This window comes from Branchiostoma floridae, chromosome 4 (assembly GCF_000003815.2).
Source record: "Branchiostoma floridae strain S238N-H82 chromosome 4, Bfl_VNyyK, whole genome shotgun sequence".
NCBI lineage: Eukaryota > Metazoa > Chordata > Leptocardii > Amphioxiformes > Branchiostomatidae > Branchiostoma > Branchiostoma floridae.
Window position 1 is genome coordinate 10,187,936 of NC_049982.1, and position 20,681 is coordinate 10,208,616.

Sequence of the window (20,681 nt, forward strand, 5' to 3'; positions counted from 1 at the left end):
GCGATTGGATCTTCGCACAATTACACAACCGTGTCTCCTTGTCCCGGGCCATATGGATACAAATCTACACCTAGAGAACAGAAAACATTAAGTTAAATGGATAAATTAGAAATGATTTTACAATTTCTTTTCATTTTTCTTATACGGTAAACGCATCAGTATAATGTGTAATGAAATGATAAAAGTCCCAAATAGCCTAATACCCAGTTTATCTAAAAACATTAACTTGTACGTACGGCTAAATCACTTATCATATATATCGTAGCATTTTTTTCTTCTGAATTCCTTTGTAGTTAGTCATATTAATAAGTTTCCCTCCAAAGTAATGTCTTTTATTTTGACAAACTTTATAAAACATAATTATAAATCGTCTCACTCATAGCGGCCTCGCAGTCTGCACGGTCCTGTCCAGGCGGGGTTTGTGTGTCAGGGATCTCTGTCCCATCAGCGATGACACACCAGCAGTACCCGGTACTGGGATGGCACTGTAGGTTCTCGTAACTACCGTCGTCTTGGCATTGCGGTAAATACACTCCGACAGCAAGAGAACCATCCTGTTCTACCAGGACACTCTGGATATGTTCGTGGCATCTTCCGACAATGCCTAATGTAATTAAGCAAAATACAGGCGAACAAGTCAATACGATGTATTGGCAGAAATTGAATAGTACATGCATGATAATTTCCCCGGATATTTTTTTTACTAAAAGCACTTACTAAACAAAAATGAACCTACGTATTTCACAGCTGTATCCAGTAAAGCCGTCTTGGCAGGTGCAACGATAGCCAACCATCCCGAACTCTCCATCTAGCTCCTCACAGTCTCCGTTCTCTCCGCACGGGTTTCCGTCGCATGGTCTAGTTGTGTTATCTATTGTGATCGAGATGTAAAAAATATATATTATTATTTTTTAATTTCGTTTTGCAGCAGCCATATACGACTCCTGGTTTATCATAACATTTCGATTTTGAGTTTTGACGAATAAAGAGCAAATGCTGCATATGCCGTTTTGGTATAAGTGATGTGTTGGCATAAGTGATAAGTGGTTGCTTGTGCGGGTACTTATCTCTACGAAAGCGTTGATAATGTGCATACCTGGAGGTACACCGACGACTTGGCTCACAGTCAAGCTACCAAGACGTCCTCGTTTATCGCTGATGTACTGTTGGAGAGTTTCTATCGCAGCCTCAGCCGATTCTGGGGCCTGGCCAGTGTTCTCAAACTCCATGTCAACAGTGGCAACTACGCTCCCCGGGCTTAAGTGCGAGGAAAAAATCACCGTTAGTACATGTGTGTACATATATTAGTTAATGATTTGTTTGTTAAAACGAGTAATTTTGATTTCAACTGATTTGAAGGCAATAGCACCAACTTCATACTTACCGAAAGTTTCTCACAGTTGCCCGACTAGAGCTGTAAATGCCTCTAAAAGCTTTGGGTATCTGTAAATAAAAGATATTATTGCACGATCAATACAGCATTTTCACCCCAAATCTCAGGAAATATTACGATAACAGAAATGAAAGAAATCCCATTCATAGATATGTGCATCACCTCTCGTTCCAAAGTCGCTGCAAGCATCCGGTACTGTTGAGTATTCCTGTCGTTAAGGTCCGCAGTGAAGACTTCATCGGGCAAAGTTAAGGCGGCAGAGACCTTGACTGAAAACATCAATAACAATCGGGTAAGTTCATTTTTGTTGTCTTTCAAATTACACACAGTTCAACTTTATCCAGAAGTACTGTAAATGCAGAAATGTTCGCGGTGGATTAATGTTCGCGTCTTTCGCGGCGGCCACTTTACCGCGAATTTAAAACCACCGCGAACATTTTTTCATGGTAGTATTATAAGAGACTACAGTGCATGGTGTTACCGCGAAATTAAAACCACCTCGAAAAGTCCTTTTTCCCGCTACCGCGAAATTAAATCCCCGCGAACTTAAATGCATTTACAGTATTTGGTATGAGTTGGCTAGTGATTGAACTCACTACATAGAGCAAGCACAGTTACTATTCGGAAATTTATAAAGGGCTCCTCCGGAGTTCTTGCTACTTGATGATGAATACGGCATTACCCTTATTTACATTTTCGCACAGACATTGACATTCAAATGAGGTAAACTGGATACTATTTCTATGGATCCAGGGTCAAGCAATTTCCATGTTTTACACAAAAGGAGTTCTCATATACAAAACGTCCAGTCACATACCTGGATAGGGTGAAGTGCATCTACCCTGGGGAGCAAAATCGTTACATTCAAATGGCCACATCTCTCCGCTATGCGTAAGAATCTGTTCACAGCTTTCTCTCACATCATTACAGAAGTCTCGGCATGGAGGTATCTGCACAAAACAGGAAGGAAAATGACAAACTTGTGATGCAGTACGTCCCGTAATAGGTACATTATAATTACCTTTGGCAAATTTTACCGATTTTGTATAGAGAGTATTCAAAACAAACACAGATGAGTATCCGTGACCAGACACAATGCAATCATCAATGATCATGCCAAAACCACCAATGAATAATGTGTTGTCAGTATACAGATTTACCTGCATTGAGCCGACGCAGTTTGGCACCAGCGCAGAGCAGACGGCAAATTGAACATCAAGATGACAGCCACTGTTCATCAGAGCGGTGATTGTGTTGACGCTGTCCTGGTCGGTAAGGAAAGCTTGCTGGGAAACATGGCCCAGCAGGTTGGGGAACGTGGTGGTGTTGTATGGCACAGCATTTCTGCACATGCCGATTTCAATTGGCTCACATTGAGCTGAAAATACAGGGTAAAGGGTGTGCGATAAATTAAGAAACTAAACATATCAATACGAGTCGATGTATTAGAAGCATCAGTACTATAAGTATGCTGTGAAAGTCTGAAACTAAAACTGTAAACAGACACCAACACGAACAATTTATCAAATGCCTAGCTGAAAGCAGCAAACAACCTGTAAAACGACTAATTGTTTTTGTACAAAAGATAGATTTACAAGTACATGTTGATATAATCTTCATATTCTTGATACCAGCTAGACATACTTTTCTGTCAAAACCATCAACTACACATGACTCATCATAAATTATTGCGTAATCAACAGTTTAGTCAAAGTTACCTGGCGACGGTGTCGTGCATTCTCCTTGGAATTCAAACGGGAATATTTCACATTCAAAAGGCCACTCCTGATCAGCCATCGCCAGCATCGGTTGGCAGGATGCTCTGATTTCATTACAAAAACCTCTACAGTGTGGCAGCTAAGATAGTAACATGAAAAAATGCATAATTATTGTGATTCTTTGCAACGATTAGAAAGTACCATAAAACGGGAAAATTGCATAAAATGACGGATCTCGAAAAGAAACTTAGGATGCTCAAAAATAACGTTCCTACACAAAGGATAAAAACTAACCTGTTTTGAGTTCACGCAGTTTGGAACCAGTGCAGAACACACAGCAAACCTTATGTCAGGATGACAGTTACTGTTCATCAAAAGGTTAACGGTATTGACACTGTCTGGATCACTTAAGAAGGCCTGTTGAGAACTGTGGCCCAGTAGATTTGGGAACAGTGTTGCAGTGTACGGCACAACGCCTTGGCAAACGTCTATCATGATCGGTTCGCACTTGGCTGCAAAATTGAGAGAACAATATCATTGATCATGAGAGAAACAGTCTCGTAATTAAAAGGAGATATAAATCAATAGAGCTGAAATGTACAACATTTCTTAAGCTTTAGCATGTATTTATACCTTTAATCTTTATACAGTAGTTATCGCGTAATTAGCTTTCATGCTGTAGTCACCATGTTTACTCTATCATTCTTTATCAAATCAAAGTACACATACCTTTTTCTTCGCGGCATGGGCCATCAGACAGGGTCACATTGTCAATACTAACATCGCCATCACCATCTACAAATGCCTGAATTGACACCTGAACAGAACAAAATTCATTATTCAATATTAGACAATAATCAATTCATAGTTCTCTTTAAGAATTACCGTAGAGTAGCAACTCAACATTGGATGCAACTAAGTTAGTAAATCAAAAGGTTTACAAGAAAATCACCTGGACTGAGTCTAGACCCGTCCTGATGCTGATGCTCGCGGTGGTCCAGTTGTTGCTCACAGACCTGGAGGTTGTCGTGTTCCAGGCGTTCCAGGACACGCCATTTGGCCCCATCAGTTTGACAAGGACCCTGCTGTCACCTCCTGTCAGCTTGTACTGGAACTTCATGCACTTGTCATCTGTATAGATCCTTGGGCTGACGAGCAGTTGCGACGATGAAGCACTGGAAGCTACATGCTTTCCTAAAAAGACATGCAGGGATGATGATGTATAGTGTGACCCATATTTTTGTCGTACATATTTTACATAGTCAAATTGGAAATTTTCTATGAAGATATCGTCTTAAGAATAAAAACACAAAGTAGGACCAATGAAATAGTGCAGAAAGGTATATCACTTATACTTGGTTCCTGTGCGGTTCGTTGTGACATACAAGGCTCACCTTGTCCTGGAGAGCTGGCTACTTGCATCCATGGCTGATTTGCACTTCCAGACGCAACTTGGTTCCAGTTGCAGAAGTCGTAGTCGAATGTACAGTTGACTCCTAAAACATATCGTGTTAGTGTTTAAACCGGTGCCTTAATATACATTAAACATGATGGAGCTCATGTTGAGCCATACTATGCAGGCCTACATATGGTGAATATTTGTTGATTTGGGGGACGTTTGCTGTTAAATATAATTGAAACAGTAATATATGACACGGTAACATTATCCCCAGTAACTGCTAACCTTTAAAAAGTATGCAGGTGTCATTGTGGACAGAGTCAGGGAACGTTGCGTAGCACCATTCTTTGGTTAATGGGACTTGCAAAGCGTCGACTTCGTCTGAACACTCCTGCCGCACTTCTTCACACACGGCGCGACAAACTGGTTTGCCTCGGACCCCATCCTCGATACACTCCGGAACCACCTGCAGGTAATGAGTATTTGAGGATTGTATAACCTTTCTCCTAGTTAAAGCCGTGACTCTCCAAACAACCTTTAAGGCAGAAATGTATTTATGCAAAGACAAGAAAAATTAGCTGATACAAAGAACAAAACATTGACAGTTCAGCGCACACGAAAACAAACACTAAAACAATCAGAGCGTCGATGATATACCGGTACATACCAAGTGGCAGTAGAATAAGTTGCTATCAGGATGGCAATTTGTATCGGCAAAACTGACAGCTAGCTGGTGGACGTCTGATTGTTCGATCACTGTCACGTTCTCCTGGCCGTAGTAGTTGGGGAAGAATGCGCTGGTGTAGTTGATCACACCCTGGCAGTACCCGAAGTCCATAGGCATACAGTTGTCTAGAAAATGATAATTAGTTATACTTTTGCAAATGTACAAGGAAAAGCAACACATTGCACCAAGCAAGGTTTTTATTTCTTTGTGTTGTATACACAGAACATCTAAACGCACTACCTTTGTACTGAAGAGAACGAAAAGCAATCATGATTCAACCATGAGTGTTATATAATTGGTACTTACATGTTCCACAGGCTTCTTCACTTTCATCATCATTGTAAGGGCAGACTGGTATTCCGTCACAGAATTGCCATGGGCCAACGCATTGCCCTGAACCATAGCATTTATAATGTCCTTCGGGACAGCCCTCTAAATGTAGATTTAGGATATGAAATAAAAAAGCGGCGTATTATTATGTGATAACGAAGTGTTTAGCATGTGCTAAGAGGGAAACTAATTTGTATTTTCATAATCTCATTACCAATAAGCAGATGGCAACGACGTCTTAAGACAAAAGTATAACTTTACCTCCTTCTGGTACAGAACAGTATGGTTGATCATTAGATAAGCTTTGGCAGCCATTGGGGTCCCAGGTGAGGCCGAGGGCGTTCGCTCTTGCTGCGCACGCAGCAGTGACGCTCTCACAGAACGAACGGCATGGAAGTCTATGTAAAACATACATAAACAGGATAATTTGCACTTTGTCGTTCTCTGAATTGCTTTTATCGTCCTTAGCAAAGGATGGATTATTGGTTAGGAAAAGGTCCAGTTAATAATTTGCCCCTCATCATCGTTTGCAATTAACATGAGATAGATCTTACCATTCTTCAGAAAAAACAGTATTGCAATCAAGAACAAACAATTCAAAAGTAAAGTGTACCTAATTCCTGATGGTGTACATTCAGGGAAGATGAACGAGCAGAGATAGAACTGCAGATCACGATGGCAGTCCGCGATCTGGTCAAACGCCTGGAAGGTTCCCGGGGAGAGGTGAAATGACAGATCTCTCTCCCAGCCCAGTACATTCGGGTAGGTGGTGAAATTGTAAGGCATGTCCAGACAACGTTCGAACTTCATCGGCTCGCATCCAGGAGAAACTGAAATAAATACAGATTCATCAAAATGTAAAGCCGTTACATACTCTAAAAGTAAGAATAGGCTATAATGTAGTCCTGGGAAAGTATATTTTTATTGAAGCCGTAAATCTCTATTCAGTCTTAACTACATCTTACCTCCTTCTTCTCCTTTACATGATCCGTCGGAGAGAGTAACATCGTCAACTCCTACCTCTCCTTCTTCAGCTACATACGCATCCAAAGACACCTGTAATAAAACAACATGTGTAATCGAACTTTTGCTCAAGCATCATTGAGTACTAATCAATACTGCAAGCCATCAGCAGTAGGATATTAGTTTTCGTAAGCACTGATTTTTAAAGATTGTTATTAAGTCTGAAGATGGACATCAAGATTACCTTGAACCAAGGCCATCCTTTGTTAATGTTCAGATTGATGGAGGACCACTCCGATTCCTCCTCCTCAGTCCGCCCATCATCAGCCATCCCATCTTCATCCCGCCCGTCTCCATCATAAGCAGATGACTGGCGCCACGTGCTGAAGCTGTTACCGTCCGGTCCCGTCACGTATACTGATAACCTACTGATGTCACCTCTCACGAAATACCGCATCCTCAGGCATTTGTTGTCAGTGTACATCGTTGGGCTACTTAGCGTTGACGAGGCGCCATTCAGTGATACATAGTTACCTATAAAACGGAGTGATCAGTTAGAAAGGATTATGTAAGTTTCCAATGTTTGGATCATTTCATTTTCCTTTCTTCTTGAAAAGTCGGACATATGTATCAATCTTTCTGTACACTATGGTGAAATATGTCTTTCGGCAGATCGAAAAATGTATTTACTTGAACGCCATCAATGAGGGTTTTTATTATTAGTCATGATACTCGAAAACAATATGACAAAATCAAAACACTAACCAGAGTCCGATGCTGGCTCAAGCGTTGCTGCCTGGCTGTTGTTGCCAGCCATCCATTCACAGGTGTCATCGTCAAAGGTACAGTTGAATACTAGAGAGAAAATTCAAAATCATTTACAATTTTTTGCACCATTCGTAGCCTTATCCTTCTACGTAAGGAACTGTCCCATTAAAATTCTATCAAATATGAGAAAGAACAATAATACCTTACATTGCATATTGCGTAAAATTCAATGAGAAAAATGCAATAGATACCTTTTGCCATTTTGCACGTATCATTCTGAACGGAATCCGGAAAGATACCGTCACACGTGCTCTTGTCAAACTGGAACCCAATCTCCTTTATTTCCTCTGCACAATTCTGTCTGACCTCCTCACACAGGGTGCGACACAGGGGCTGGCCGCGTACACCCTCCCTAATGCACTCTGGAACTGCCTGGAATGGGCATTGTTCAAATTTCTGTTAATGAGCAATAAGGCACGTGCATTACATGGAAAAATTTTACTTACATATTCTCCAGAAGAATAAACGGTTGTCTTAATACAAATATATCAAGATCCACCCACAGCTTCTCGAGTTATACTGACCACGTGCACAAACAAACAAATAGACATGCCCAGTACTAAACAAATGACATCGAAATCATAACTTTCTGACGAAGGAAAGAATGTTGGATTGGATGTTGACACAAATATATGTATCTATATATCATAGGTATCAGCCGTCTTTGGACAAAACAATGTTACAACATTTGTTGTACATGTAGTAAGTAGAGTACAATTACCATATGACAGTAGAGGAATTTCACGTGTTCATGACAAGCCGTATCAGCCAGAAGAGACACGTTCCTATGTATGTCGGACTCTTCAATCATCATTGTGCTCTCCTGTCCAAAGTAGTTCGGGAGAAGTGTTCTGCTGTAGGGAACTTCTCCTTGGCAGTACTCCAGCTCAATGGGCGTGCATGTGTCTGGAATAAAAACGCATTTACTTATATTCTGTATTGCAAGATTACGATGTGAGCCATACAATTTAAAGAATGTTCTTCGCACGGCTTAAGTATCGAAATTGATTGCATCTTTGTATGCAGTTTATATTGTTCCAATCCCCCCATCGGTTTCAGAATTATAAAGCTATAAGACGTTGTACAGTAGATCATGGCACAAGTTCTTACAGTTGCCGCAGCTATGTTCGTCGTCATTGTACGGACAGAAGCCGTTTCCATCACAGAACTCCCAAGCACCCACACAGCTTCCAGGAGATCCATAACATTCGTATGACCAGCCGTCGCACGTCGCTGTATGGTAGATAACATAATAACATATTAATTGCATGAAATGAATTCTACCCACGACGTCCTGTTTCAGAAAATAGTAAATTGCTTTAAACGATTCGATGTTCTTCCAAGAGTATGAAACTACTTTTAATGCATACGTAGTCAATCATATTCAGTATTGACCAAGAACGCTAACCACACCTTGAGGAGCGAGGCACCCCTCCTGGTAGCTGCTGACTGGCAGGGTGGTACAGCCGGCGGTGTCCCAAGGAATGCCAAGGGAAATGGCTCGGAGTGCGCATGCGTTATTTATCTCATCGCAGAAGGAGCGACATGGGAATCTGTGAGCGAGGAGAAGAAGACATTATGCTTCCTCTTAATTACCTGAAATCTGCCAACTAGAGACAAAATTGATTAAACATCAAACAGACAAGTCATCTCCAAACAAACTGATCTTGATCTTTGATTATTTAGACATTCTACATTTTATGAATCTATTACTGGTTAATCGTTCACATTATCTGACAATATATATGCGCTGTGATTCATATAAATATATCTGCATTGTAATTTACAAACGTCACATTGTTCTAGTGTTACTTACATGTCTCCTGTCGATGTGCATGACGGGAAATACAATGAGCACAAAAAGAACTCAAAGTCCTTGTGGCAATCGGAAATCTGATCGAGGGCTCCAAATATCTCTGTTGCGCTTCCGACGGCATCTGTTGGTCCTTGCCACCCTAACCAGTTCGGGAATGACGTGTCGGAGTAGGGCATCTTTTGGCAACGGTCGTAAGGTATTGGGTCGCAATCTGACGTTGCTGAAACACAAAGTTGGGATAATGATGAATGATGTGACTGTTAAGGCAAATTGTGATTAATGCAGTTGCGAAAATCGTTCAATAGAGATTATACATAAGTCCCACCAGACCTCCTGTTTATCGTTTACGAAGCTGAAACTGTGCAAGGATAAACGTCTTTGTGGCCACTTGCATACTTTTTTGCTAACCTAATACTACCCTTTAAAATTGACAGAGTAAAGTAATGTGTGATACTTGAGCCTGTAGAATTAAGTACCGTCAGCAGGGTCGTGGGTACGTGATACATTCTGGTCTTATTTTAACAGACCTAGAAAAAAACTGACACATTCGTCTTTGAATGTCGTTTCAAATATGTTTTGTTCTTACAAGTCTGCTAAGACTCAAGATGAGTCATAGCAAAGGGCCTGTTCAAGCCCCTGATGCCTGTTTTAGACTAGCATAATATTCGCTCAGTATTTTGATGATGAAAGAATGGTGGATTCTTTGACTAACAAGGTACTGATCTTAAATAGAGTGCTGATAAACCGTACACATAAGCTTTATTTCCCTACTTATATATGTATATACCTGGAGGTACACCGACTACTTGGCTCACACTCAGTCTGCCAAGACGTCCCCCGTTTTCGCTGATGTACTGCTGCAGAGTTGCTATCGCGGCCTCGTTTGATTCTGGGGCTTGGCCAGTGTTCTGGAACTCCATGTCAACAGTGGCAACTACGCTCCCCGGGCTTAGAGAAAGAAAAAGATCATTTCAGGCACATCGAAACAATCACAAGAATAGCATCTGAATATTTAGACTTCAGCAAAGGCGATACCACAAAAAAGTTATATTTACCGAAAGTTCGTCACAGTTGCCCGACTGGAGCTGTATGTACCCCTAAAGGCTTTAGGTATCTGTAAACAAAGGACAAGATTGACTGTTAAGACCTGATGCAAGAGAGACCTAGAATTTGCCATCCAAAACTCAGGTAATTAGTGCGACGGTAACATGATGGTATAAAACTTTGTACTATGCAGCCACAAAGACATGTGCGTCACCTCTCTTTCCAAAGTCCCTGTCAGCATCCGGTACTGCGAACTCTCCATGTCATTGAGGTCCTCAGTGAAAACCTCATCAGGTAAAGTCAAGTCAGCAGAGACCACAACTGAAAGCAACAATTATGAATCAGTGGTAATTTTTAGTGAACTCGTAGCCTCGTGATGTAAACTTTGAGTAAATGAAAACGTTGTTAAATTATTCACATTCAGGAAATTCAAATTGGTGAAACTGAAGACATTTTCTATGGAGTCCAAGGTCAGTCCTGTTTTAAAATTTTCGAAAAAATGTTCTCTATCAGAATAAGAAAGTTCATCCTCTACCTGGATAGGGTGACGTACATCTACCCCGGGGAGGAAAAGTGTTACATTCAAATGGCCACATCTCTCCGCTTACTGTGAGAATCTGTTCGCAGCTCTCTCTCACATCATTGCAGAAGTCTCTGCATGGAGGCATCTGCACAAAACAGGTCAGAAAATGACGTACCGTCGATACACATCAATACATGCATGTATACTCAAGATCTTAACGATCTTTTGCTTGTGTGTGACCGATTGTGTATTGATTCTTTTCAAATGAAATAGCAACATGTCCCGCTCGTGTTATCTATGTAAAGGTGTCATGCCTTATCAACGTACAATGATCTTTCTAAAACTTTTTTTGGATGGAAATGGTTTGGAAGACAGTTTAGAGATTTACCCGCATTGAGCCGACGCAGTTTGGCACCAGCGCAGAGCAGACGGCAAATTGAACATCAGGATGACAGCCACTGTTCATCAGAGCGGTGATTGTGTTAACGCTGTCCTGGTCGGTAAGGAAAGCTTGCTGGGAAACATGGCCCAGCAGGTTGGGGAACATGGTGGTGTTGTATGGCACAACATTTCTGCACATGCCGATTTCAATTGGCTTACATTGAGCTAAAAATACAGGGTAAAGGGTGTGCGATAAGTTAAAAAAGTAAACATATCAATACGAGTCGATGTATTAGAAGCAGCAGTACTATAAGTATGCTGTGAAAGTCTGAAACTAAAACTGTAAACAGACACCAACACGAACAATTTATCAAATACCTAGCTGAATGCAGCAAACAACCTGTAAAACGACTAATTGTTTTTGTACAAAAGATAGATTTACAATTACATGTTGATATAATCTTCATCTTCTTGAGACCAGCTTGACATCCTTTTCTATCAAAACAATCAACTACACATGACTCATCATAAAGTATTGCGTAATCAACAGTTTAGTCAAAGTTACCTGGGGACGGTGTCGTGCATTCTCCTTGGAATTCAAACGGGAGCATTTCACATTCAAAAGGCCACTCCTGATCAGCCATCGCCAGCATCGGTTGGCAGGATGCTCTGATTTCAATACAAAAACCTCTACAGGGTGGCAGCTAAGATAGTAACATAAGAAAATGCATATAATTATTGTGATTCTTTGCAACGATTAGAAATAACCATAAAACGGGAAAATTGCATGAAATGACGGATCTCGAAAAGAAACTTAGGATGCTCAAAAATAACGTTCCTACACAAAGGACAAAAACTAACCTGTTTTGAGTCCACACAGTTTGGAACCAGTGCAGAACACACAGCAAATCTTATGTCAGGATGACAGTTACTGTTCATCAACAGGTTGACGGTATTGACACTGTCTGGATCAGATAAGAAGGCCTGTTGAGAACTGTGGCCCAGTAGATTTGGGAACAGTGTTGCAGTGTACGGCACAACGCCTTGGCAAACGTCTATCATGATCGGTTCGCACTTGGCTGCAAAATTGAGAGAACAATGTCATTGATGTAAACTGTCAAAGTGTAATGATACAGATTTAAACATATGGAGACACAGTCTCGTAATTAAAAGTCGATATAAATCAATTGAGCTGAAAATGTACAACATTTCTTAAGCTTTAGCATGCATTTATACCTTAAACCTTTATACAGTAGTTATTGCGTAATTAGCTACTATGCCATAGTCGTCATGTTTGCTCTATCATCCTTTATCAAATCAAAGTACACATACCTTTTTCTTCGCGGCATGGGCCATCAGACAGGGTCACATTGTCAATACTAACATCGCCATCACCATCTACAAATGCCTGAATTGACACCTGAACAGAACAAAATTCATTATTCAATATTAGACAATAATCAATTCATAGTTCTTTTTAACAATTACTGTAGAGTAGCAACTCAACATTGGATACAACTAAGTTAGTAAATCAAAAGGTTTACAAGAAAATCACCTGGACTGAGTCTAGACCCGTCCTGATGCTGATGCTCGCGGTGGTCCAGTTGTTGCTCACAGACCTGGAGGTTGTCGTGTTCCAGGCGTTCCAGGACATGCCATTTGGCCCCATCAGTTTGACAAGGACCCTGCTGTCACCTCCTGTCAGCTTGTACTGGAACTTCATGCACTTGTCATCTGTATAGATCCTTGGGCTGACGAGCAATTGCGACGATGAAGCACTGGAAGCTACATGCTTTCCTAAAAAGACATGCAGGGATGATGATGTATAGTGTGACCCATATTTTTGTCGTACATATTTTACATAGTCAAATTGAAACTTTTCTATGAAGATATCGTCTTAAGAATAAAAACACAAAGTAGGACCAATGAAATAGTGCAGAAAGGTATATCACTTATACTTGGTTCCTGTGCGGTTCGTTGTGACATACAAGGCTCACCTTGTCCTGGAGAGCTGGCTACTTGCATCCATGGCTGATCTGAACTTCCCGACTCAACTTGGTTCCAGTTGCAGAAGTCGTAGTCGAATGTACAGTTGACTCCTAAAACATATCGTGTTAGTGTTTAAACCGGTGCCTTAATATACATTAAACATGATGGAGCTCATGTTGAATTGTTTACTATGCAGGCCTACATATGGTGAATATTTGTTGATTTGGGGGACGTTTGCTATTAAATAGAATTGAAACAGTAATATCTGACACGGTAACATTATCCCCAGTAACTGCTAACCTTTAAAAAGTATGCAGGTGTCATTGTGGACAGAGTCAGGGAACGTTGCGTAGCACCATTCTTTGGTAAGTGGGACTTGCAAAGAGTCGACTTCGTCTGAACACTCCTGCCGCACTTCTTCACACACGGCGCGACAAACTGGTTTGCCTCGGACCCCATCCTCGATACACTCCGGAACCACCTGCAGGTAATGAGTATTTGAGGATTGTATAACCTTTCTCCTAGTTAAAGCCGTGACTCTCCAAACAACCTTTAAGGCAGAAATGTATTTATGCTAAGACAAGAAAAATTAACTGATACAAAGGACAAAACATTGACAGTTCACTGGCGCACACGAAGACAAACACTAAAACGATCAGAGCGTCGATGGTATACCGGTACATAACAAGTGGCAGTAGAATAAGTTGCTATCAGGATGGCAATTTGTATTGGCAAAATTGACAGCTAGCTGGTGGACGTCTGATTGTTCGATCACTGTCACATTCTCCTGGCCGTAGTAGTTGGGGAAGAATGCGCTGGTGTAGTTGATCACACCCTGGCAGTACCCGAAGTCCATAGGCATACAGTTGTCTAAAAAATGATAATTAGTTATACTTTTGCAAAATTTATTAATGTACAAGGAAAAACAACACATTGCACCAAGCAATGTTTTTATTTCTTTGTGTTGTATACCCAGAACATCTAAACCCACTATAGCTACCTTTGTACTGAAGAGAACGAAAAGCAATCATGATTCAACCATGAGTGTTATATAATTGGTACTTACATGTTCCACAGGCTTCTTCACTTTCATCATCATTGTAAGGGCAGACTGGTATTCCGTCACAGAATTGCCATGGGCCAACGCATTGCCCTGAACCAAAGCATTTATAATGTCCTTCGGGACAGCCCTCTAAATGTAGATTTAGGATATGAAATAAAAAAGCGGCGTATTATTATGTGAAACCGAAGTGTTTAGCATGTGCTAAGAGGGAAACTAATTTGTATTTTCATAATCTCATTACCAATAAGCAGATGGCAACGACGTTTTAAGCTAAGACAAAAGTATAACTTTACCTTCTTCTGGTACAGAACAGTATGGTTGATCATCAGATAAGCTTTGGCAGCCATTGGGGTCCCAGGTGAGGCCGAGGGCATTCGCTCTTGCTGCGCACGCCACAGTGACGCTCTCACAGAACGAACGACATGGAAGTCTACGTGAAACATACGTAAACAGGATAATTTGCCCTTTGTTGTTCTCTGAATTGCTTTTATCGTCCTTAGCAAAGGATGGATTATTGGTTAGGATAAGGTCCAGTTAATAATTTGCTGCTCATCATTGTTTGCAATTAACATGAGATAGATCTTACAATTCTTCAGAAAAAAACAGTATTGCAATGAAGAACAAAGAATTCAAAAGTAAAGTGTACCTTATTCCTGATGGTGTACATTCAGGGAAGATGAACGAGCAGAGATAGAACTGCAGATCACGATGGCAGTCCGCGATCTGGTCAAACGCCTGGAAGGTTCCCGGGGAGAGGTGGAATGACAGTTCTCTCTCCCAGCCCAGCACATTCGGGTAGGTGGTGAAATTGTAAGGCATATCCAGACAACGTTCGAACTTCATAGGCTCGCATCCAGGAGATACTGAAATAAAAATAGATTCATCAAAATGTAAAGCCTTTACATACTCTAGAAGTAAGAATAGACTATAATGTAGTCCTTGTAAAGTACATTTTTATTTAAGCCGTAAATCTCTATTCAGTCTTAACTACATCTTACCTTCTTCTTCTCCTTCACATGATCCGTCAGAGAGAGTAACATCGTCAACTCCTATCTCCCCTTCTTCGGCTACATACGCGTCCAAAGACACCTGTAATAAAATATGACGTGTAATCGTACTTTTGCTCAAGCATCATTGAGTACTATTCAATAACGGAAGCCACCGGACAGCAGGAGGATATTAGTTTTCGTAAGCACTGATTATTAACAGATTGTTATAACGTTTGAAGATGGACATTCAGATTACCTTGAACCAAGGCCATCCTTTGTTGATGTTCAGATTGATGGATGACCACTCCAGTTCCTCCTCCTCAGTCCGCCCATCATCAGCCATCCCATCTTCATCCCGCCCATCTCCATCATACGTAGATGACTGGCGCCACGTGCTGAAGCTGTTACCGTCCGGTCCCGTCACGTATACTGATAACCTACTGATGTCACCTCTCACGAAATACCGCATCCTCAGGCATTTGTTGTCCGTGTACATCGTTGGACTAGTTAGCTTTGACGAGGCGCCATTTAGTGATACATAGTTACCTATAAAACGAAGTGATCAGTTAGAAAGAATTATCAAAGTTTCCAATGTTTGGATCATTTCATTTTTCTTTTCTCTTTAAAGTCGTACGTTAAACAAATACTTGAATGCCATCAATGAGGGTTTCATTCTTTCATTGTTAGTTGTGATGCTCGAAAACAAAATGACGACGTCAAAACACTAACCAGAGTCCGATGCTGGCTGAAGCCTCGCCGCCTGGCTGTTGTTGCCAGCCATCCATTCACAGGTGTCATCGTCAAATGTGCAGTTGAATTCTACGACAGAAAATTCAAAACTATTTATAAATCTATGTACATTCTACCATTCCATGTAAAGAACTGTCACATTAGAATTCCATCAAATATGAGAAAAAAAATATAAATTTTATAGTGCGTAAAATTCAATGAGACCAAGAAAACTACAATGGATACCTTTTGCCATTTTGCACGTATCATTCTGAACGGAATCCGGAAAGATACCGTCACACGTGCTCTTGTCAAACTGGAACCCAATCTCCTTTATTTCCTCTGCACAATTCTGTCTGACCTCCTCACACAGGGTGCGACACAGGGGCTGGCCGCGTACACCCTCCCTAATGCACTCTGGAACTGCCTGGAATAGGCATTATTCATGTTAATAAGTAACAAGGCATGTGCATTACATAGACAAAGTTGACATTCATATTCTTCTTTGTCATGATACAAATATATCAAGAGCCATCCGCAGCTTCTTGAGTTATATACTGACCACAAACAAATAGACAGCTCAGTCACAAACAAACGACATCAAAATCATACCTTTCTGGTGAAGGAAAGAATGTTGGGTTGGGTGTTGACGCAAATACACATTACACATGTACCAGCCTTCATACACCTTTCTCACGCGGCGGCCATGACAGTTCGAAGACGAGGTCAATGAGGCAAACAGACAAAACTTATCTCTAAAATCAGCTGCCATTTAGATTTCCCCAAAACCACACAAATCTTCACAATATAAGATCAAATAATTATTATCATAACTAGTGTTATGCACCGAAAAATGTAGCAATTTAGAGTAGTGTAGACTGACCCCATAGTCCCTTAAGAGATGCAAAATAAAAACATAATAATGCAAATATTTGACGGACATGCAGCAAAATCTCTTATTAGTCGTTTTCCTCATTGATCGGCTATCATTTTTTGAACTGCTAATTATGATGGACAGTCTTTTGTTTGCCTCATTGAACTCGTTTTAGATCTATCATGGCCGCCGCGTGAGAAAGGTGTATTGGACAAAACCATGTAAATCTACAAAAATTTTTAGTAAGCAGAGTACAATTACCATATGACAGTAGAGGAATTTCACGTGTTCATGACAAGCTGTATCAGCCAGAAGAGACACGTTCCTGTGTATGTCGGACTCTTCAATCATCATTGTGCTCGGCTGTCCAAAGTAGTTCGGGAGAAGTGTTCTGCTGTAGGGAACTTCTCCTTGGCAGTACCCCAGCTCAATGGGCGTGCATGTGTCTGGAATAAAGATTAATTTACTTATATTATATTATATCATACAAAGTACAATTATTTCATTGTGAGCCATACATTTGAAGGAATGTACTCTACACTGCTTGTATTGTTCTGCTCTCACACACCCAACTCTAATCGGTTTCAGAATCACAATGCTATAGGACGTTGTACAGCATATCAATGTTTAGTTTCATGGCATATGTACTTACAGTTGCCGCAGCTATGTTCGTCGTCATTGTAGGGACAAAAGCCGTTCCCATCACAGAACTCCCAAGCACCCACACAGCTTCCAGGGGATCCATAACATTCGTATGACCAGCCGTCGCACGTCGCTGTATAGGAGATAACATAATAACCACTAGCCTGACTAAAATCGCGCTCCTAGCGGCCGGCCCTACAATATTGCCGCCGCGGAGAGGGGGTCATTACCCCCAGTCAGCGAGAGATTGTGTAAACACAGGCTAAATAATCACAATTGCATAAAATTGCATTCCACCCACTAAGTCCTGTTTAAGAAAATAACCAATTTGCTTTAAATGATTCGACGTAAATACAAGAGAATGGAAGTACAAGTGCATAAGTAGTCAAGGTTAATCATCTTCAGTATTGACCAAGAAAGCTGGCCACACCTTGAGGAGCGAGGCATCCCTCCTGGTAGCTGCTGATCGGCAGGGTGGTACAGCCGGCGGTGTCCCAAGGAATGCCAATGGAAAGGACTCGGAGTGCGCATGCGTTATTTATCTCATCGCAGAAGGAGCGACATGGGAATCTGTGCGCGAGAAGAAGGCATTATGCATCCTCTTTATTACCAGAAATCTGCCAACTAGAGACAACATTGATAGACTAATCATCTACAAACACAATGATCTTCATCTTTGATTAGTTAGACGTTTTACTTTTTACGGATCTATTACTGGTTAATAGTTCACATTATATGACTATATATGCAATGTTAAAAAAGTCACATTATTCTCGTGTTACTTACATGACTCCTGTCGATGTGCATGATGGGAAGTACAGTGAGCACAAAAAGAACTCCAAGTCCTTGTGGCAATCGGAAATCTGATCGAGGGCTCCAAATATCTCTGTTGCGTTTCCGACGGCATCTGTTGGTCCTTGCCACCCTAACCAGTTGGGGAATGACGTGTCGGAGTAAGGCATGTTTTGGCAGCGATCGTAAGGTATTGGGCTGCATTCTGACGTTGCTGAAAAACAAAGTGGGTATTGATGTTGCAGCTATTAAGACAAATTGTCATCAATGCAGTTGCGAAAATCGTTCAATAAAGATTATACGTAAACCCCATCAGGCATTCTGTTTATTGTTAACGAAGCTGAAACGGTGCAAGGATACACATCTCTGTATGCCACATGCATAATTTTCTGGCTAAACTAAATTATATGTTATCAAAACTGGCAGAGGAAAGTAATTTGTGAGATAGTTAGGCCAATCGAATTGTGCCGTCAGCAGGGTTGGTTTACGTGGTACGTTATGGACTCATATGCATTTTAACAAACATGGCAAATTCGTCTTTGAATGTCGTTTCAAAAATGTTTTGCTTACAAGTCTGCCAATACTAACGATTAGCAAAGGGTCTGTTGAAGACCATGATGCCTGTTTTAGACTGGCATAATGTTCGCTCAGAGTTTAGAAGACAGAATGATGGATTCTTTTCCTAAAAAGGTACTAATATTAGATAGAGTGCTTATAAACTGTACACGTAAGTTTTATTTCCCAACTTATACAATTATTATGTATATACCTGGAGGTACACCGACAACTTGGCTCACACTCAGTCTGCCAAGACGTCCCCCGTTTTCGCTGATGTACTGCTGCAGAGTTGCTATCGCGGCCTCGTTTGATTCTGGGGCTTGGCCAGTGTTCTGGAACTCCATGTCAACGGTGGCAACTACGCTCCCCGGGCTTAGAGAAGGGATAATATAATCTCAGGTACGTTACAACAATCACAAGGATAGCATCTGAATAATTGGACTTCAGCAAAGACAATACCACAGAAAAGTTATATTTACCGAAAGTTCGTCACAGTTGCCCGACTGGAGCTGTATGTAGCCCTAAAGGCTTTGGGTATCTGTAAACAAAGGATAAAATTGACTGTTAAGACTTGACGCAAGAGAAACCTAGACTTTGCAATCGGAATCTCAGGCAATTAGTACTACGGTAACATGATATACAGATAGACATGAGCGTCACCTCTCTTTCCAAAGTCCCTGCCAGCATCCGGTACTGCGAGCTCTCCATGTCATTGAGGTCCTCAGTGAAAACTTCATCAGGTAACGTCAAGTCGGCAGAGACCACGACTGGAAACAACAATTTCAGCTCAGTGCTAATTCGTATGCTTAGCAAAAGTAATGACTAATCATGAATACTTAATGTAAATAAAGCTTGAAACACTGTTAAACTTGTACATGTACATGTTGTCACTGTGACTGGAGCGTACATATGAATTGTTATAACAACACGATTTAAGCTGAATTTGTGGACACTGTCTTTCCACACGATGTAAGAAACGTAATTTACATTCGGTAGAGAATCTTTTAAAAAGATACCAGCATTAAATTCAAAGCGGTGAAAGTGAAAACGTTTTCTGTGGTTCCAAGGTCAGCCAAGATTTAAAACTTTCGAAAACATGTTCTCGCTCAGAATATCATAGAAATTTCATCCTCTACCTGGATAGGGTGACGTACATCTACCCCGGGGAGGAAAATTGTCACATTCAAATGGCCACATCTCTCCACTCATTGTGAGAATCTGTTCGCAGCTCTCTCTCACATCATTGCAGAAGTCTCTGCATGGAGGCATCTGCACAAAACAGGTAAAAAACGACACACCATTGATACACATCAATACCTTCATGTATACTCAAGATCTTAACGATCTTTTGCTTGTGTGTGACCGATTTTGTATTGATTCATTTCAAGTGAAATAGTGACATGTCCCGCTCGTGTTATCTGTGCAAAGGTATCATGCCGTTATCGACGTACAATGATCATGCTGAAACTATTTTTTAATATCAATGGTTTGGAAGCAGTATATAGATTTACCCGCATTGAGTCGACGCAATTTGGCACCAGCGCAGAGCAGACGGCGAATTGAACATCAGGATGACAGCCACTGTTCATCAGAGCGGTGATTGTGTTGACGCTGTCCTGGTCGGTAAGGAAAGCTTGCTGGGAAACATGGCCCAGCAGGTTGGGGAACGTGGTGGTGTTGTATGGCACAGCATTTCTGCACATGCCAATTTCAATCGGCTCACATTGGGCTGAAAATACAGGGTAAATGGTGTGCGCTAACTTAAGAAAGTAAACATATCAATACGACAATACATTAGAAAGCAGACGTACTATTAAGAATGCTGTCAAAGTCTTAAACGAAAACTGTAAACACACACAAACACGGACGTTTTATCAAATACCTAGCTGCAGAACTAGAAGTGAACAACCTGTAAAATGACTA

General features: G+C 41.0%; 2 protein-coding genes across 2 annotated transcripts in view; both read right to left on the reverse strand.

Annotated features, from left to right (window-relative positions):
• Window positions 1-12: 12 nt before the first annotated feature.
• LOC118413564 lies at window positions 13-7,014 on the reverse strand. Its single transcript, XM_035817089.1, has 20 exons — window positions 6,775-7,014; window positions 6,533-6,623; window positions 6,181-6,397; window positions 5,829-5,965; window positions 5,544-5,669; window positions 5,178-5,362; window positions 4,796-4,976; window positions 4,506-4,607; window positions 4,064-4,305; window positions 3,841-3,928; window positions 3,406-3,623; window positions 3,112-3,250; window positions 2,554-2,771; window positions 2,211-2,343; window positions 1,556-1,662; window positions 1,385-1,443; window positions 1,097-1,257; window positions 737-871; window positions 377-604; window positions 13-70 (listed from the first exon to the last, which is right to left on the reverse strand). Exons 1-20 carry the CDS (start codon window positions 7,012-7,014, stop codon window positions 21-23), a joined length of 3,057 nt encoding a protein of 1,018 aa, XP_035672982.1. The 3' UTR covers window positions 13-20.
• Window positions 7,015-7,463: 449 nt separating this feature from the next.
• LOC118413565 overlaps window positions 7,464-20,681 on the reverse strand; it is a 46,176-nt gene continuing 32,958 nt past the window's right edge. Inside the window, exons 64-97 of the mRNA XM_035817090.1 lie at window positions 20,270-20,487; window positions 19,895-20,027; window positions 19,419-19,525; window positions 19,238-19,296; window positions 18,970-19,130; window positions 18,195-18,414; window positions 17,839-17,978; window positions 17,419-17,541; window positions 17,028-17,212; window positions 16,139-16,319; window positions 15,893-15,982; window positions 15,420-15,709; window positions 15,173-15,263; window positions 14,821-15,037; window positions 14,468-14,604; window positions 14,178-14,303; window positions 13,797-13,981; window positions 13,412-13,592; window positions 13,120-13,221; window positions 12,678-12,919; window positions 12,455-12,542; window positions 11,984-12,201; window positions 11,688-11,826; window positions 11,130-11,347; window positions 10,754-10,886; window positions 10,433-10,539; window positions 10,230-10,288; window positions 9,962-10,122; window positions 9,175-9,394; window positions 8,772-8,911; window positions 8,469-8,591; window positions 8,080-8,264; window positions 7,550-7,730; window positions 7,464-7,471 (exon numbers count right to left, since the gene is read on the reverse strand). Of these exons, the coding sequence (XP_035672983.1) occupies window positions 7,464-7,471; window positions 7,550-7,730; window positions 8,080-8,264; window positions 8,469-8,591; window positions 8,772-8,911; window positions 9,175-9,394; window positions 9,962-10,122; window positions 10,230-10,288; window positions 10,433-10,539; window positions 10,754-10,886; window positions 11,130-11,347; window positions 11,688-11,826; window positions 11,984-12,201; window positions 12,455-12,542; window positions 12,678-12,919; window positions 13,120-13,221; window positions 13,412-13,592; window positions 13,797-13,981; window positions 14,178-14,303; window positions 14,468-14,604; window positions 14,821-15,037; window positions 15,173-15,263; window positions 15,420-15,709; window positions 15,893-15,982; window positions 16,139-16,319; window positions 17,028-17,212; window positions 17,419-17,541; window positions 17,839-17,978; window positions 18,195-18,414; window positions 18,970-19,130; window positions 19,238-19,296; window positions 19,419-19,525; window positions 19,895-20,027; window positions 20,270-20,487 (5,168 nt within the window). The remainder of the gene's footprint in view (window positions 7,472-7,549; window positions 7,731-8,079; window positions 8,265-8,468; window positions 8,592-8,771; window positions 8,912-9,174; window positions 9,395-9,961; window positions 10,123-10,229; window positions 10,289-10,432; window positions 10,540-10,753; window positions 10,887-11,129; window positions 11,348-11,687; window positions 11,827-11,983; window positions 12,202-12,454; window positions 12,543-12,677; window positions 12,920-13,119; window positions 13,222-13,411; window positions 13,593-13,796; window positions 13,982-14,177; window positions 14,304-14,467; window positions 14,605-14,820; window positions 15,038-15,172; window positions 15,264-15,419; window positions 15,710-15,892; window positions 15,983-16,138; window positions 16,320-17,027; window positions 17,213-17,418; window positions 17,542-17,838; window positions 17,979-18,194; window positions 18,415-18,969; window positions 19,131-19,237; window positions 19,297-19,418; window positions 19,526-19,894; window positions 20,028-20,269; window positions 20,488-20,681) is intronic.